The sequence below is a fragment of the Dipodomys spectabilis genome, unplaced genomic scaffold (assembly GCF_019054845.1).
Source record: "Dipodomys spectabilis isolate Male_0828 unplaced genomic scaffold, ASM1905484v1 ptg000329l, whole genome shotgun sequence".
NCBI lineage: Eukaryota > Metazoa > Chordata > Mammalia > Rodentia > Heteromyidae > Dipodomys > Dipodomys spectabilis.
This window is the reverse complement of record NW_024871006.1, coordinates 1,282,512-1,301,013: the sequence shown is the minus strand read 5'-3', so window position 1 is coordinate 1,301,013 and position 18,502 is coordinate 1,282,512. Positions and strand designations below refer to the sequence as shown.

At 47.4% G+C, this 18,502-nt stretch overlaps 1 protein-coding gene and 1 non-coding gene across 2 annotated transcripts in view; both read right to left on the bottom strand.

The window, feature by feature from the left end:
• The window catches only part of Rgs9 (regulator of G protein signaling 9), a 63,627-nt gene that overhangs the window by 41,090 nt on the left and 4,035 nt on the right, over positions 1-18,502 (bottom strand). Inside the window, exons 2-7 of the mRNA XM_042665487.1 lie at positions 10,599-10,695; positions 7,107-7,157; positions 4,934-5,040; positions 4,419-4,470; positions 4,075-4,133; positions 2,590-2,666 (exon numbers count right to left, since the gene is read on the bottom strand). Coding sequence (XP_042521421.1) covers positions 2,590-2,666; positions 4,075-4,133; positions 4,419-4,470; positions 4,934-5,040; positions 7,107-7,157; positions 10,599-10,695 — 443 coding nt within the window. The remainder of the gene's footprint in view (positions 1-2,589; positions 2,667-4,074; positions 4,134-4,418; positions 4,471-4,933; positions 5,041-7,106; positions 7,158-10,598; positions 10,696-18,502) is intronic.
• LOC122094982 lies at positions 8,031-8,142 on the bottom strand. Its single transcript, XR_006144987.1, has one exon. It is a non-coding gene; the product is annotated as a U6 spliceosomal RNA (small nuclear RNA).

The window sequence follows — 18,502 nt, the reverse complement described above, 5'->3', positions numbered from 1 at the left end:
GTCTTGGAGAGGCCGGACCACACACGGCCTGGGGCACGATGGGAATTCCATGATGCGAGCCAGTCTCTAATGACCCCAGTGGTCCTTTCTGGCTCAGCTCAGCTGTTCCTCTGCGATAGATGTTCATGGATGGGAGTCGTGATGTCTGGAATCTAAGACAGCCAGGAAACCAGGAACTCTCTGTTAGGTCGTACAACGATTTTTTTTTTTTAACAACAGCATTTGTTTAATCTTTCTTATTCATGTATTTATTGATCTTCCACTGTGTTCCAATTACTAGGAATATATTAGTGAGCTAAACACAGAGTCCCAGCCTTTGAGGAGATTTGGACGAAACATGACACAGACTGGCCATTTAAAGAAACAGAATTGGAAAGGCACCGTGTGCTGTAAGGAAACACTCAAGGACTACGATGTAGACATGGGGATGGTATCTGCAGTGATTTCTAAATATGCCTACAATGCTTTGATTCTCTTTCCATTGACAGAGATGCCCTCTCCCCCTTGAAGCCAAGTGGGTTTTCTGTGATAGTTTTGTATGTCACACACTGCGAAACTTCTGAGGCTGGACCAGAAAAGAGAGGGAGGCCCCCACATTCCTCCTGTGCTGGTTGATGAACCTCCACCTCCTCTAAGCAACCTGGCCTCCTCAGTGCCGCCATACTGCAAGGAAGCTCAAGTCACACAACACTCAGGGCCCAGAAGCTTCCAGAAGAAAACAGGGAATGCCAGCAGGCCCTCGCCTGCAGCAGGGCCCCAGCCTATCACCATCTGACCATAACTACTAGGGAGGCTTGAAGTTAGAACCACTCAGCCCAGGCCATTCCCACATCCCTGACCTTTGAAAGTCGTGGCAGATAATACAATAATTATTGTTGCTGTTCTGAGATACTAAATATAGGGCCCTCTAAGTGCAACAGCAGCCCATGAGAAAGGAGCAAGTGACATTTGAAGTGAACATCCTCTCTTGAATCAGAGTGACATGATCCTAAATGTTTCAAAAATTAGAAGCAGAGCTAAAGATACAGTTCACTGGTAGAACACTTGCCCAGTATGAGAAAGGTCCTGGGTTCTATCCTAGCATTTCCAAAGCATCAGATATTGGGGCAAAATGAGAGTAGAGAGGGGTGGGGAGGGTATGTCTGTGGTCTGGCACACAGTGAAGTCGGCTCCACCTAGGAGGACGTGGACAGGAGTCATGCTCAGGTGTCTGCCCTGTAGCCTAACTGGGTACCAGCAAGCTTACAATTCTAGGATCTGGACCTGTCAGGATGAGCAAGGCAGGTTGATGACCCCAACTTGAATTATCTACTTAAGTAACCACTGCTGGTGGCCACCAGATCTTCCAGCGGCTCCTCCACTTCTAAGACCATCGGTAAGGTTTTACAACCCCATTCAGTCCTCTTGGAAGTCAAGCATAACCATGTGAGTGCTGGTGACAGGTGTTTCTCTAATCTGCAGAGTGTCCCTGATACAGAGGTAGGAAAAGCCCAGATGGTGTGGACCTTTCCAAATGCATCCTGGACTGAAGGAGCTCAGATGACCCACAGTGGATGAGAACACAAACAAGAAATGAACCTGTAGAGTCTAGCCCCTAATAGCTGGGGGCTGTTTGTACTCATGGCTGAACCTTGTCCTGAATGATCCATCACTGTCCCCACCCAACACTTATCTCTGGCCCTCATGCTCAAGGACAAGCTCTCCAGGAGATATTTAGCTCCAATTCTCATAGAGACAACAGGCAAATGCAAGCCAGAAGTGGGTGCTCCAAAGGACAAATCTAATTATGGCCTTTCCTACCTAACATCTCCCCATAGCCCTCTGGTGATCTGCAACTAACACCTCCAGCAAGTATCGTGCTAGCTTCTACCCAGTCCACACTTGGCACGCTGCCCCAGTCACAGGAAATGCCCATCAGAGCAACCTCCTGCCTTCAGGCTCCAGTGCTCCCCCTGTATCCACCATCGCCATCCTTCACCTGGTTATATCTTACTCAGCGACCAGTTGAGTGTCATTTCCACAGCTACCTCTGCACACGCCCACTGTGTGGCTCTCACACCATGATAGCATCAGGGCCTGCTTGCTTGTCTTCCTGGCCCACCACAGTGTGTCCTTTTACTCTCCAGAGCTGACCCAGTGTTTGACACATCAAAGCTCAGCAAAGATTGACTTTCATAAAAGGAAACAAAAAGCTATGTGTGGCAAAGCACACCTGAAATCATATCTAATCTGAAGTCAGAGGTAGGAGAATCGTAAGTATGAAGCCAGCCAGGAAAAGTTAGAAAGATCCTATATCAAAGACAAAACATAACAAACATGGCCAGGGATATAACTTGCAGGGAGGCAGGGGGGGGTTGGGGGGGGGTAGAACAATTGCTTAACATGCTTGAGGCACTAGATTCAATTCCCCACAAAAAGAAAGAGAATAGGGGGGAGGAGGGAGGGAGGGAGGGAGAGAGGGAGAGAGGGAGGAAGGAAGGAAGGAAGGAAGGAAGGAAGGAAGGAAGGAAGGAAGGAAGGAAGGAAGGAAGGAAGGAAGGAAGGAAGGAAGGATACAACCAGAGAACAGGAATGGCTCCTTTTACTCACCTGTACTGCTCTTTGGCCTGCATAATGACAAAGTCCCACTTGTAGTTGATTTTTTTGTTCAAGAAATTGTAATTTTCCTAGAGAAGGAAAATACAATAAGAACACTGAGTCCTGGCCACAGGCAGCAGAGTAAAAAGCTCTAAGCCAATCAACTGGAGCCCACAGTTGTAAGCCAACCAGCTCGCCTAGCTTCAAGACAACCTTTGTTCATTTGAGGAACCATATGGACTGCCTTCAGCCTTATCTTTCTGCATGTGGATTTGTTTGGTTTAAACTAAGTAATCCCAAATCTGACAGGCATGGTAGCGCACAGCTGTATAGCCAGGAGGCTGAAGCAAGAGGACCTCAAGTTGGAGGCCAGCCTCAGCTACACAGTGAGACCCTGCCTCAGAAGAAAAAGGAATTTTTCAATTTTAAATAAAATGCTATCAATCTATCCCAAACCAAAGAAGGGGGAATATATGGAAACTCAATATTCAACCACAGACTATCAAAAGTCCACAAAGCATGTATGAAAGTATAACAAAGAAACACCATTTGTACAATTAACATACACTAATTTAAAATCCATGAAGATAAAACCCAATGTTAATGGGGGGAAGGTTATTTTTGTTGGTTTGTTTTTTGCCAGTCCTAGGGCTTGAACACAGGGCCTGGACACTGTCCTGAGCTTCTTCTTTGCTCAAGGTGAACACTCTACCACTTGAGCCACAGCACCACTTCTGGCTTTTTGAGCAGTTTATTGGAGATAAGAATCTCACAGACTTTCCTGCCTGGGCTGGCTTCAAACCACAATTCTCAGATCTCATCCTCCTGAGTAGCTAGGATTACAGGTGTGAGCCACCAGCCCCTGACTAAAAACTTTTTATTTTTTTAATTTAAATTTTATTGTAAAGGTGATGTACAGAGGGGTTACAGCAACATAAGTAATGAGTACATTTCTTTTTGAACAGTGCAAAGTGGTAGAAAAACATGTTTTTAAATAATTAAAATACAGCAAGACTGTTGCCTTCTGCCAGAAATGTGAGGCTTTGGAAGGTTAAGTTTGCACTTAGGGAAATATGATTCATCCAGACTAAATTAAATAATGTGGTGTAGTATGGACAAAAGTCTACACTTTTGCTTTTGCTTCATAAACTCAAGTTCAACGGTATTCATGAAGGCTGATCTATTATTATGACAGATATCAATTAAACCATGTTATTTGGAGACCAAAAAAGGAAGGAGACACTAGTCCCTGTGTGCCTGAGTGCCACTGGAGCAAAAACCTCAACTACAGCATGAGAAATGAAAACTGACACAGAGAAGAACTTGCTTCAGCGAACTATTTCTAAGTACATCAGGAGATGGATGGGCAGATGGGTGAGTGGATGGATGGGTGGATAGGGTACGGATGAATGCATAAATATGAGGAAGAGGGAAAACCCAGCTCATGACAATTTCCCACTCTAGTATAATAAATTCTATTTGAAAACAGCTTTTTACCTTTTCGTATTCTTCTAAAATCCCTTTCTTCTTGATATTTCGCTTGGCGAGATAGATGGCTAGAAAATAAATCAATGACGCTTTCCATCATCATCATATTTCAATTCTCAACACCCCCCCCCCTCCCCTTGGCAGCCTCTCTCTGCAGGAAGCTGCTGAGCTGAGAATACTAAAGGAGACACTCAGCCCAGTGGCTTTCCTCTATCCCCAGAGACCTTCCCAATACAGATGTGAGCTGGCGTAAAGGTCAGGGAGACAGCAAGACAAATGTCACCACAACGCAGCAAGGAAATGAGCAATGTGCAAGCATGAGCAAAGGCAGATGAGCAGGGTAAAGTAGTTACCGTAATCTGTATCTTCAGCTGGCCACTGCTGGGTGGGCCAAAAATATGGTGTCTATGAAAGAAAATAGGAAAACAATGTTCACCCACTGGGCTGGAATCTCATGAACAAACTGCTTATCCTCTAGTCCTGGGTTGGAAGAGATTAAAAAACACCTTAGCTCACTCCACTATTTTTTTTTTAATTTTTGTCAGTTGTGGGGTTTGAACACACAGCCTGAGTGCTGTTCCTGAGCACTTCTGCTCAAGACTAGCGCTCTACCACTTTAAGCCACAGCATCACTTCTGGTTTTCTGGTGGTTCATTGGAGATAAGAAAGTCATGGATGTTCCTGCCTGGGCTGGCTTTGAACCGTGATCCTCAGATCTCAGCCTCCTGAGTAGCTAGGATGACAGGCGTGAGCTACCGGTGCCCAGCTACTTTTAAATTCCTGATCTGTGAGGATAGGAGGCCAAGCCATTACCTTTCCAAATAAAATCAACCCTCCGTGAACACCTGAAGTCAAGGCCCAAACTCACCTGAAATCGATAGAGGCTGCTGTCGGGCTTGAGAACGAGATTCTTGGGATCCTGCAGAGGATAGATGTACCCGTACTTGACAATAAAGTTGCCCAAGTTCTGGGCCTCTGGGGAGAAGTAGTTCAGACATGGACAGTAAGAGCAAGGTAGAAGGGCATTGCCCAGCACCCACATAGCACCCCAAACTCCAGGAGAGTGTCCCACCCTACCAGCACAGTACCTGAGGGACGCCAAGGTTCTTGAACCTGACTATGGGCAAGCATGGGCAGGGGAAGGGGGCTAAAAGGTCCTGTCCCCAGGGACGACTCAATAAGTCAGTGAACTGGATATTACTAGATGCCACCGGTGCCCTGCTGCAGGTAACTTGTGGCTGATGGTTGAGAAAGCCCTGGAGAAGCATCTTTAGGCTTTGGGTCTAGAAAAGGTCACAGAAAATGTCTCTGCTTGACCATCAGTCACGTCTTCACTCGAGAGAAAAGGGGAAGGAGATCACATTGATTGTCAACCATCCGTATGCAGTGTGGCCTGCATCCAGAGCCTTCCATTCCTTCCCACATTAATTTCCACATCCCTCTTTATGTCCAACCAGAGTCATCTTTCTGCATTTATCTCAGATAAAAGAAAACCTGCTTGAACCAGGCACCAGTGGCTCATGCCTATAATCCTAGCTACTCAGGAGGCTGTGATCTGAGGATTGTGATTTGAAGCCACCCCCAGCAGGAAATTCCTTGAGACTCTTATCTCCAATAAAACTACTCAATAAAGCCAGAAGTGGCTCTGTGGCTCAAGTGGTAGAGTGCTTGCCTTGAACAAAAGAAGCTCAGGCCGGGCGCTGGTGGCTCACGCTTGTAATCCTAGCTACTCAGGAGGCTTAGATCTGAGGATCGCGGTTCAAAGCCAGCCCGGGCAGGAAAGACCGTGAGACTCCTATCTCCAATAAACCACCAGAAAACCGGAAGTGGCGCTATAGCTCAAGTGGTAGAGCGCTCGCCTTGAGCTGAAGAGCTGAGGGACAGCGCCCAGGCCCAGAGTTCAAGCCCCACGACCGACAAAAAAAAAAATAAAAAGAATAAAAAGAAAAAAGAAAACCTTCTTGCCAAGAAGTAGCAATGGAACAGATAGATTTTTTTTTTCCATCTTCCACTGGGAAATCCATCCCCCTAATCCTTCAAAACCAGAGTCTGCCCAGGACTCCAGCCTAAATCCTAGCCCATCACCCAAGGCCTGGGAAACCTTCCCCCTTCAAGGGCCATACCCTGAGCTGTCATGTCTTACTGAACCCAAAGCCTTTGTTTTCCACTATGAAATTTGCTCCCCAGATTCTCTTACTCTGATCTACAGATTCTGATTCTACAGATTGCTGGCAAACATCACAGCTTAAATACAGTTACTGGATACCCTCCAGGCTCCAAAGCTGCACATGGCTCCCTCACACCCATCTCTAGATAAAACTTGAGTCTGCAAACAGATCAGGTGTACTCCAATGTGCCCCCCACCCGCCACCGCAAGTAGCGGAGCAGACATCATCACTCCCAATTTCCTGTCATCACCCCTCTAGTCTCTGTTTGTTCCATTTATGCAGCATTGCTCTGGTCAGTCTCCCCTTGCTGGAAGACCCTCCTGGCTTCTCTTCATCCATCATGAACACCACTTTTCTCAGAACCTCTTTTGAGAAGTCTTTCGGGACTGCATGGTCTCCATCTTCTATAGCCTATATGCCCTCGCTATGCTACATGAAATAACTATTTCATCTCTGAAGTGTCAGGCTGTTTTTTGTTTGTTTTATTCATGAAGATCCTCTGAATGTAAATTTCCAGGTCTGGGAGGGGGATTTTTTTTTTTTTTTGTCAGTCATGGAGCCTGAATTCAGGGCCTGGGCGCTGTCCCTGAGCTTTTGTGCTCAAGGCTAGCGCTGTACCACGTCAGCCACAGCTCCACTTCTGGTTCCCTGGTGGTTCATTGGAAATAAGAGTCTCATGGACTCTCCTGCCACAGCTGGCTTTGAATGGTAACCCTCAGATTTCACCCTCTTCAACAGGATGACAAGTGTGAGCTACCAGCGCCCAGCTCAATGTAAATTTCTTAACCACACCAGCAAAGCCTTGGTCTAGTTTTCCCTGTAGTAGTGTAGATACAGTAGTCAGCAATAACCAAGTGCAGGACAAATCCTCACCCAGATTGGAGATCCAAAGACGCTGGACAATCCACTGTAGAACATCACCTCCTGCAAAATAGAGATGAAGTCATTCATCATCACAGCCTCCGAACTCACCTTCAGATGGCTTCACCTCCTCCGTGTGGTTGCCTGCCTGGTCTCCTCTCTGCTCATCAATGAACTTGTCCCTCAACTGCTCAAACCCCTCAGAGACCCCACTTCATCCAGTTCAATCTTTGTAGCCTGCAAGTCAGGGCAGTCCACGATCGGACTCTAGCATCTGCAGCTCAATCCTCACCTCCCACACACAACACATCTTCAACTCTTGTCATACTTAACTTTGATCAGCCACTCTAAGGGGCAGGAAATTGGCTCACAAAGCATGCAAATAAAGTCCGGACATGAGACACTACTGCGTGTGTCCTTGGAGATGGAAGGTTGTAAATGACACTTTGCTCTTCAGAGCTATCCTTCTGGATCTCTTAGGGAGCACCCACACTCCCCTGGCTTAATTATGTGCCTACAACTCTGGCTGGGTGTGGACAACCTTCGTCTCTTCCCCTCGTGGCCACACCTAGAGCACCAATGCTCTGCTATGGCTTCTATTGGCACCCGCATGTTTGCAATGGATTTCCTTTCCTTGGATCCATCCTTGGCTGACAAAATTCTTATTCTAGCATCCTACTTGTAAAATCCCAGGCTGTCAGATGTGGAAGATAGATCTCAAATATAACTGGATATAATCACTTATACAGGACAGAAACCGACGAAAGGAAGATGCCCTTAAGGGAGGAACCCAAAGGCATAACTCCTCTAAACAATTACGATACTATTTATCCATACAAATTCCAAGAAATGGAAACATGGTGTTTTGTTATTGGTGGTGGTGGTGGTGATGGAAGTATTTGATTTTGCTTTTGGTTTTGATTTGTTTTTGTTTTTGTTTTTATGGAACGCTTCACGAATTTGCGTGTCATGTCATCTTTGCGAGAGGGCTTTGTTAATCTTCTCTATATCATTCTAATTTTAATATATGTGCTGCCAAAGCGAGCACTTTGATTTGTTTTTTATCTTTTGTTTTTTTAGGGGGCAAAAGGAGTGGGGCACAGACAGGGAGGGAAGAAGGGCAACAAACAGAGACGTGGAATCCAGTATATAATATGTAGACAATAAACTATGCAACTTATGGACAGGGACAGGAGAGGGGAAAGTTGGGGAAAGCACAGGAAGGGAAGACATTGTCCAAAAGAGAAATGTACTCATCACCTGACTTATGAAATGATTAACCCCGCCCCCCACCACACCTTAATAATAACAATAAAGTTGTATTTTTCAAAAAAAAAAATCCCAGACCAGAGCATGTGGACATTGCAGTCTCCCTTTTAAGAGCTACACAGCAGCACTGAGCCTGAGAGCCAGCAAATGGGAGAGACGGATGAGCACTCTCCACCCAGAGGAGCCAGGGCTGTTCTCATCCACTTGATTGCTTCCTGAAATAGACCGAGTGAGATCTGGATGCCACTGGCATTGGTACCTTGCGGTCTGTGCTGACAGCAGGGCATGCTGCTCAGGTTCCCGCTTCAGCCATCTTTCTCTAGAAACCCTAGGTCCTCTGCCACCCGAGAGGCTGGATGAACATTTGCCATCACTGGCACTGACCAGGGGGCTTTGCTATGTAGCCTGTTTCTACAGGAGATGGAAGACGCCCATGCAGCAAGACTGAGGGGAAATGTGGCAGGATAGATGCCACCCAGATGCAGAATACTAAATGTGTATCTACACTCCAACAGTAGATGAGGTAAATTCTAGACTCAAAGAGCTGCAAACTCTAGCTCACTTACTTAGTAACATGGGGACAAATCTCTGAACTCCTTTGTGTCTCTATTTACAAGGGGGGAGAGATAAAGAGGGGGAGGGAGGGAGGGAGGGAGAGAGTCTCTAGCTGCTGCTATCTACTATGACTTTTCTGTGAGTGCAATGCACAGTATAAAAGCCTGCTGGCTGGAGCCTCTCACCGAACACCTGCCACATGGCTGATCCTCACACAGTACCCCACCGGGACTGCTTCACACCATCAATAGACTTCTCTTAGCCATCCCGTGTGTCCTTGCCTCTACCAGGCAGTGTGGTGATCCAGAGGATCGACACAGGATACCTCCCCTGCAATGACTCTGCAGTCCGGCATTAGGGAAATGAAGCCAGAAATTATTCATGGCAACCAGAAGCAAGGAGGGGCTAGGTCAGGGATGATCTCAAGACTGCCACTGCCATAGCTGCTTCTTCAATAACAGGGGAGTGGGGAGTATGGGCTCCCTACAGAGCCTTCCCATTGGTTCCCTGCTCTTTGGGTACCCAGATCTATTCTGATCCCTACGTTCCCATGTTCCTCCCTTTCTTCCCTGTGCTACTCTGTAGCTTTCCAGTCAACAAGTCCGAGTCCTAATGCTTCTGTCACAGAGCTCTAAGTGATGCATTGCTAGTGGGGTTCCCCTCTTCTTCCAAGGCTGGGAGAGTGTAGCTCCACATGACTAGGGCACCTTGGGTGAAAAACAGGGAGTCAGGACACAGGAGGGGGCGGGGGGGGGGGGAGGTGAGGACTCACAAGGTCCTTTTGTCTGTGACTTAGAAAAGCAGCCTGCATGATGTAACACCTACTCTTTACTACAATCCCAAGATCTTGAAGAATGGATAACAGAGGAACCAAATGCCGCCTCCTGTTCTGTGGTACTGGCTGCTTTGCCCCAGCCAACATCCCCTAATGAGGCCCTACAGGCCCTTAACCCTCAACACAAAGAAGAGCTGGAAGCTCAAAGCTGGGGATGCTCAAAGGGTGTGACTGTGATCTAGAAGGTAGGAAAGAGTGGAGCAAGGCAAATGTGTGTGTTTTTCCTAATAAATGTGCATTTACTTCCCGCTGCCTGTCGTCATGAAAACAAAATAAACCAAAAAGATAGTCAGGTTTTCTGGAAACCATGTTTAAGGGACCTGTAGCTTACAAGAAAATCAAAGCCCAGAACTCAGCAAACTTATTCTGTAAAAGGGCTGGACAGTAACTATTTCAGCATTGTGGGTCCTGATTCCGTTCTGTATTTTAACCCTACCCTTGGCATGTAAAAACAAGAGTGAGCCGGGCACTGGTGACTCACGCCTGTAATCCTAGCTACTCAGGAGGTTGAGATCTGAGGATCACAGTTCAAAGCCAACCCCAGGCAGGAAAGTCCATGAGACTCTTATCTCCAATAAACCACTCCCAAAACTGGAAGTGGGGCTGTGGCTCAAGTGGTAGAGCGCTCTCCTTAAGCTGAAGAGCTGAGGGACAGCGCCCAGGCCCAGAGGTCAAGCCCCGACAAAACAAAACCAAAAACAAAACAAAACAAGAGTGAATGGCCATGAGTGAACGGACATGAACGTGTTCCAATAAAACTTTATTCATAAACAAAGACCAGAGAGGAATTGACCTATGTGATTGAATTTGCCAACTCCCCGGTAAGAGTCACGGAGCTACTTCACCTGTCATGGCGTGAGGGACACTGGTGACCAGGACCCTCTGGTTGTGCATTCTGACCCCTGTGTCTGGGTTCTGCATGTCTTTCACCAATGCTTCAATCTGCAAGACAGGAAAAGGGGAAAGTTCAGCTGACTGCAACTATTGCAGAGCGGGATCCAAAGACACAAGGGGACCCCTGGGTCTCTAACCCTGCAGGAGCCAGATGGGCACTGAATGGCTCCCTTATGATCAGAGACACACATGTGCTTCGTTGACCCAAATGCCTCTTGGGCTGCCTGAGCTCCAGCAGGTACCTCCAGACTGGGAGGGTTGGGACGGCATGGCAGGTAGAAGCTAGCTCCCTGTGGCTGGGCTCCGCATGGCATACCTGAAGTGTGGAGTTTGTTCCAGTGACTGTAGCTGTGCGCACGTTGGAAGAGTACTCAAGACAATCAGAAAAGGTTCACCACAGAAGGGAAAAGCCGGTTCACCCAATCCATTCAAAGTCACAGTGACAGTCCAGCCCACCAGATGAGCTTGTCCAATGCCTTCACCGTAATTCCTTTATCTTGTCTGCCCAGCCCTTGCACCGCCAGAGGTATTGTGCTTGGAGGCCAAGGGCAAGTCACCAGCCTCCGTGGTGGGAGCCTCTTTTCTTTATGACTCTTCTCCTGCTCCTCCTTACCGGGATTCTCTACCCAGCCACACACCAGCCACCTTGCTGTTCCTGACCGTGTCAAGCAACACCCTCTGCTGGCCACAGGGCCTTTGCTCTGGATATTCTGCCTGCCTGTTTCTAAGAGGCCTATTGGCTCACCTCCCTCTTCTGATATTCCCAGGAGGTCTACCTTGCCCACACTCTGCTTGCATTTCCCACTGCATTCAGCATCTGACACACTAAGTCTGCAAGCACCTTATGAAATTGTTTGTCGTGCATCTCTCTTCCCTCCTAGGAGCTAAGTTCTTCAGTAGTCTGTCTTGCTCCCTTGCTGTAGTTCTTACTGCTTGGATGAGTGCCTGGTACATAGGTGGCACTTGATAAACAGCTGGTGCATGAATAATAAAGAAATGGTGAGGAAGCCTTAGCGGAGCACCAGCAAGTGATCCGGTAGCTCAGTGAACGGCAGAGAACAATACTGAGGCTCGTGATTACAATTGCCAGTTCTCAACATAGGAAAAAGGAAATGGGGAAGAAAAAGGACTGGAGATATAGTTTAGTGATAAAGCACTTGATTATCACGCATGAGGTCCTAGGGCCATCCCCATGCCAAAAAACAAAAAGGAAAGTCCAGGGAGATGAGCAGAGGAAAAGGAGGAGGAAGGAAAAAGAAGAGAGGGAAGGGAAGAGAAGAAAGGGAGGGGGGAGACAGGGAAGAGAGGAAGAGGTTAGAAGGAAGGGAAAGGAAGGAAGGGAGGGTAAGGAAGAAAAAGAGAAGGGAAGGAAGGCTGGGCTCCGGCGGCTCACACCTGTCATTCTAGCTACTCAGGAGGCTGAGATTTGAGGATCTCTGTTCAAAGCCAGCCTGGGCAGGAAAAGTCCATGAGACTCTGATCTCCAATGAACCACCAGAAAACCAGAAGTGGCGCTGTGGCTTAAAGTGATAGAGCACAGCACCCAGGCCCTGAGTTCAAAGCCCATGATGGACGAGAGAGAGAGAGAGAGAGAGAGAGAGAGAGAGAGAGAGAGAGAGCACAGGGAAGGGAAGGGGAGGGAAAGAAATAAGGAAAGAACAAAAGGAAATGTAAGAGGAAGGGAGGGGAAGCAAGGGGAGAGAAAGGAGAAAAGGAAGAGGGGAAGGAGAAAAGGGAAGAGAAGAGAGAAGGAAAAGGGAAGGAAAGGGAAAGAGAAGGGAGAGGAAAGGGAAGGATGGGAGATAGGGAGGGGGAGGGAAACGACGAAGATGGAAGGGAAGTGGGCAGAGAAACCTTCGGACGCACACACTTCTGCTTCGGCTTGCTAGCTACCAGGGACTGCTGAGAGACTCACACTATAGCAAGTGTCTGGAAATGGCCTCCCCAACTTCCGAAGAGATGCGGATCAGAGAACTAAACTAGAGAGTCATGAATAGTCAAGAAAATGTTGGGAGCCAGAGAAAAGTCAATACACTGTCAAGGAAGATTGAACTGCAAGATGACAGCTCCCACTCATCTTTAGATGGATATGGTGGTGAACTCCGGGAATTCCAGCCCTCAGAAAATAAAAGCCAGAGAGCCACACATTCAAGGCTAACCTGAGCTATATAAGAAGACCTTGTCCATAAACACACACACACACACACACACACACACACACACACACACAGTTTCTCCACTTGAAAAAATTAAATGAAAATAAAATCAACTGCAAAATATGTTTACTCTATTTGAAAGCGATGACCTGGTATTTCTTGACATTCAGTCTTTGTGAATGCCATTAATCAAGCCTCATGCACACAGGCTCCAGACTTCATGTTCTCCAGGGAAGTCCCCACTAATGAGAAGATCGTGTTGGGGCTTGGATCTGAGATGTCCCCCAGAGGCTCTTATAAGGGAGGCTTAGTCATGCAGCAGCAGTCTAAGACAGGAGTCCGGGTACGTGACTGGGTAGGGTAGAGCTCTGATATCATCCCTGGATTAGTCTCCTAATCTGATAGGCTATTTGGAGGTGATGGAAACTTAGGGGGTGAGACCTTGTTGAAGGAAATGGTCTTTGAGGACTATATCTTCTCCTCTGCCCCCTCCATCCTCTCCTCCCCCCCTCTCTGTGTGATAGTACTTTTGGCTTTTTGATCATTAATAAAAAAAAAAAAAAACAGAGGAAAGTACAAGAAGAAGAAATCAGAATACAAGAGACGACACACGCAGCAGAGGAACACGGGTCATTCCTGAAGTGAATCTTACAGAACAGGCAAGACAGGGCAGCAGGAAGCCGAGTGGAGGGCCAGTGTGGTTCCTCAGCTGTTAAGGGCTGCAGGAACCAGAGGCTCAGGACAGGACGCAGCAGGTGGGAAGGAAGAATCCCTGCCCTGATTTTACTGCTCTCAAGCTCTCTCTTGCTGTCCAGGAGTTGCCACATCTGGAAATACACTCCTAGAGAGTGTAGGTCAATCCTAATCATTCACCCAAAAGAAAGTAGCTCCCCACTTCCCACTTCTCACCATCTCGTCTACGTTGGTTTTGCCCTCATTACCCCGCTGTCATTTAATGAAGCAACACCCTCAACACTGTAGGCTCCTCACAATGAACAGAGCCTTCTAGACTTTGAAGGTGCTTGTGGTCAGAAGAAAAAGAATCCCAAGCTCTCTTCTCCTCTGAGAGGTGATTTTTTTCTCCCCTAGTAGAAGGATCCCAGGCAACTCACATAATCTCTTTCCTCTTCTATAAAATGAAGACTATGATAGTAGGTGCCCTGTTAATTGAGGTGGTTTTGTAATTGTGTAGACTCTAATGAAATACCAGTGTTCGCTGGGCACTGGTATTTCAAGCCTGCAGTCTTAGCTACTCAGGAAGCTGAGATCTGAGGCCCATGGTTTGAAACCAGCAGAGACATTGATGAGACTTATCCCCTACAAAAAGCTACCAGGAGAGAGATGGCTCAAGTGGTAGAGTACCCAGTCTTGAATGAAAAAGCTGAGTGAGAGGGAAGAGAAGAATTCAAGCCCCTGTATTGGCACCACAAAAAAAAAAAAAAAAAAACATTGATACTGACTGGAATAAAAAACAGAAGAGGAAAAAAACTGAAATGATTCCCCCAAAATGTGCAGACAGGGTGAGCAGACTTTTCCTATGTAGTGAGGACCAACTGACCTCCTCTTCAAGAGATGGGTCCAAGGCTCTGAGCCTGTCCACACAGGAAAAGAGAGAGATGGACACTAGAATGCTTGTGTTGCTGGTGACAGAAATGCAAAGAGGTGTAGAAAAGAATAATGGGCCAGGCACGGGTGGCTCATGCCTATAATCCTAGCTACTCAGAAGGCTGACTTCTGAGGATCATGGCTTGAAGACAGCCCAAGCAGGAAAAGTCCTTAAGACTCTTATCTCCAATTAACTACCAAAAAACTGGAAGTGGCTCAAGTGGTAGAGTGCTAGCCTTGAATAGGAAAGCTCACAGACACTGCTGCAGCCCTGAGTTCGAGCTGGCACAAAATGAAGTTTAAAAAATAAAGCAAGACACTGAGCCACCTGTGTTAAGAGACAAAAGGTCATTCGGGAAAGCCCTGAATTGGAAAACTCGATTTCACCTCCCACTCCTCCAGCCTGCTCCTGACACTGGAAGGCTCCCCCCTTCACAAGGAGTGTGGAAAAATGTCCTAATTCAGCCTGGAGAAGTGGGGATTCCTGTGTCAATCTTCATTGTAAGATCGGCGTTTGAAGCAAAACTATCATCGCAAGAAACAAGCCGGAATCGATCACAGGCCGGTGGCTCAGCCAGCCAGCGGGTCCCAGGCGGACCAGGGGCTCCCTGTGTGGGCCGGAGCACACACTTGGTCTCAGCTCATGGAATCGCTTCACTTCAGGTTCACCGGAAGCCTTTGTCATGGGCCATCTGTGGGGTCAGAACCTGGCAATGACTCAGACCATGGGTCAGTGGCAGAGAGAGAAGCAAAGAGATCAACTCAAGGTTCTGGGAACCACCTGCTGGCTGGGCCAATCAAGGGACCAAGGAGCCATGGTCTCCCAGAGTGCTGCAGAAACAACTCCTTCTAGAGTTAACTGTGCGTCTTGGAATTCACAATGCTTTTCAGGAAACAGTTTGGTGATGGTGAAGACCAAGCCTACCCTATCAGCTGCCAGAGAAAAGTCTGTATTCATGGGGAAATTTGTTTTTTAATTTGAAGAGACCACAGCACTGCCTGGAAACAAAAGGCCCATCTACTGGAGGAGAAATAAAAAATCCCACCTTGAAAGTTTAACCTGAGTTCCCCTGACAAAGTCAGCAGGTTTGATTCCTTGTCTTTGCATCAAAAAGAAAAAAGAAAAAAAAAACCAGTTATTAAGAGTTTGAAAATAACCTTCAGAGGAGGAATAATGAGAGTTATTTTAAAATCACAATGAGGGGAGTCAGATTTCTTTCTAGCAGGTATGTTACCCTTTGCAAAAAGGAGTAGCTGGTGGGAGGGAAGACTGTCACGTGGGCCTGGGGAACATTCAAAGGGGTTCAGCCATTGGGGTTTTGAACAATCTTCCTCAGAGAAACTCCTCTGAGGGCTCTCCCTGGTCATCTCACCCATAAATGACAGGATCCCAGCACATGCCGTGGAGTCTTGGAGATTCTATTGTGAGCTGAATTGTATCTCAGTCTCTAAATTCATATGTTGAAGTCATACCTAACCCCTAACACTTCAGAACCTGGTTGGTTTTGGACATGAGAGTCTTTCTTTAAAAAGTTAAGTAAGAGCTAGGTATGATAGCACATACCTGTAACCCCAGCCCTTGGGAGACAAAGGCAAGGAGGATCACAAGTTTGAGGCCAGCTTGAGGTACAGAAACAGAGACCCTGTCTTAAAAAAGAAAAAAGTCTGAGCACCAGATGCCAGTAGCTCACATCTCTAATCCTTGCTACTAAAGAGGCTGAGATCTGGAGATATAGGTTCAAGGCCAGCCCAGGCTGGAAGGTCTATGAGACATTTATCTCTAATTAACCACCAGAAAAAAGTTGGAAAAAGAGATGTGATTTAAGTGGTAGAGTGCTAGCCTTGAGCAAAAAAGCTAAGGGACAGCCGAGGTTGAGTTCAAGCCCCAGGCACAGAAAACAAAGCAAAGCAAAACAAGGTCTGGGGATGTAATATAGCTCCGTGGTAAAGCTTGTCTAGTATGTGAAAGGATCTGAACCAGAAAATTAGGAAGACCATACCCAAACCAAGACCCGAGTTCTCAGAAAAAAACCCACTCTCTACACATTGATGGAAGAACTCCAGCCTCCAGAACTGTGAGAAAATACATTTCTGCTGTTTAAACCACTGAGTCTGTGGTATTTTGTTATGGTGGCCTGTGCAGATGAACACAGGCTTTTCTGCTCCATCTTTAATCAGAAAAAAAACAAAAACCTCTCCCATTCTCAGAAAAGTGACTGCATGATTCTCCACATTCTCCTTGCTTTTCTGCTCCAAATTGTTGGAAACCATCTCCTCCCAATGTTTTGGGTCCTCTGGGTGTCTGTCCCTGAGGAGATGAAGGAAAACCAGGCAGGTCTAGGCCCACATTGGAAGAGCTGTCCTCCTGTCCCCAGACAGATCAGCTTCCCATTCCCTCCCACATAAATGCCACAAAAGCAGGCCACCGCTGGGCCCCCATCTGACCCTGTGTTGGGGGTAGCGGGGAAGAGAGGAGGGTGATGCTGCGTTGGGAGAAGCTGGGAAGGGGGGAGGGATATCAGCCCCACATTTCCTCTCTCAGTCATCCATGCACTGAGATGTGACTGCAGGTCCCATCCCGGGACCCCCACATCATGAAGGGATCAGAAACCACGGCTTTAATGGCTTTGACAGCTCTGACAGCCCACCCACCGCACCCACGTTGCTCCTCAAATTAGGAGCTGCCACTCACAGTGGAAGACCTTGGGGTTGCTGGAAGAAGCTCCCAGGGGAGACAATGATCATTAGGAGTTTTCTACTTGGAGATGGGGGTGAGTGGCCCAGAACCGCACAGCATTGTTTTGCTGATAGAGGAAAGTGGGATCTTGGCTGGGCAAACTCCAATCTAAGAATCGCAAGCTCCTCCCAGCATCTGGAGACACTCACCTGCACTGGGCCTAAGTATGAGGTGTTCTTTCTCCTGAGCCTGCTCCCCCACCCCGCTACACCCCAGCAGGAACTCCTGCTGGCCCCAGGCAAGACCTGCAATAGCCAACTTCTATTGATACTGGTGTTTTGTTTTGTTGCCAGTCTTGGGACTTGAACTCAGGGCCTGGGCACTGTCCATGAGCTTCTTTTGCTCAAAGCTAACACTCTACCTCTTGAGCCACAGTGCCACTTCCAGGTTTTTCTGTGTATGTGGTACTGAGGAATGGAACCCAGGGCTTCATGCATGCTAGGCAAGCACTCTACCACTAAGCCACATTCCCAGCCCCTTGATTCTGGTTTTGTCTGTATCTCATCTACCCACTGGCTCATCCTCGGTGGATCAGCGGCTCCACAGTGAGCTAACAAAGGGCTGAGGACAGGCTCTGCCTTCACGGGCATTGGTTCACAGCCTTTAATATGCTCTCTAGCCTGGGGGACCTGTTTAGGGGACCATCCTGTGTACTATAAAATATCGCCATCTGTCTCTACCCACTCAGTGCCAGTAAAATTCCCAGTGGCTGTAGCCCAAAATATACCCAGATGTTGCCAAATGGCCCTAGAGCTGCATATTCAAACCACCTGGGAAGGTCTTTTTAAAAAGACAAATGTCTGGGCCTCACCTTAAGCCAAATAAATCAGAAATTCTAAGGACAATGACTTGATGTGAATCCTGTTAATGATGCAGCCAGCCGGGGTTGAAAAGCAGTCACGCCTTCTCATCAGAATCCCACTTGTAGCAAGTAAACCAACCCATCTTACTCATCCCTGGTTTTAGAGCACCATTAAACACAGAAAGCATCAAATCCTCGGCAGCTTGTAGGAAGCCCTCCAGCTTAGAACCCTTCCCAACCACCCAGCCTTCCTGTCCATCTACTCCACACCCATCCCTCTCAGAGCCTGCTGTCCTCACCCCAAGGAGTCTCCTCCAGCCACCCCTCTCTCTTACACATCTGTGTTTTGCATCTGCCTACAATGCCACTCATCTTCCTAACCTCCTCCTTTAAAAAAAAAATGAGCTCCTCATGAAATCTAATTCCCCACACACACCCCAGACACTACTCCCCCATCCACCCCTGCTGGGTATATTAACAACAAAGTCTGTGTTTATACAGCTGTCTTTCTCTGGGTGCTCTAAGAAACCTGGTATCCCCTACACCTGGCATAAA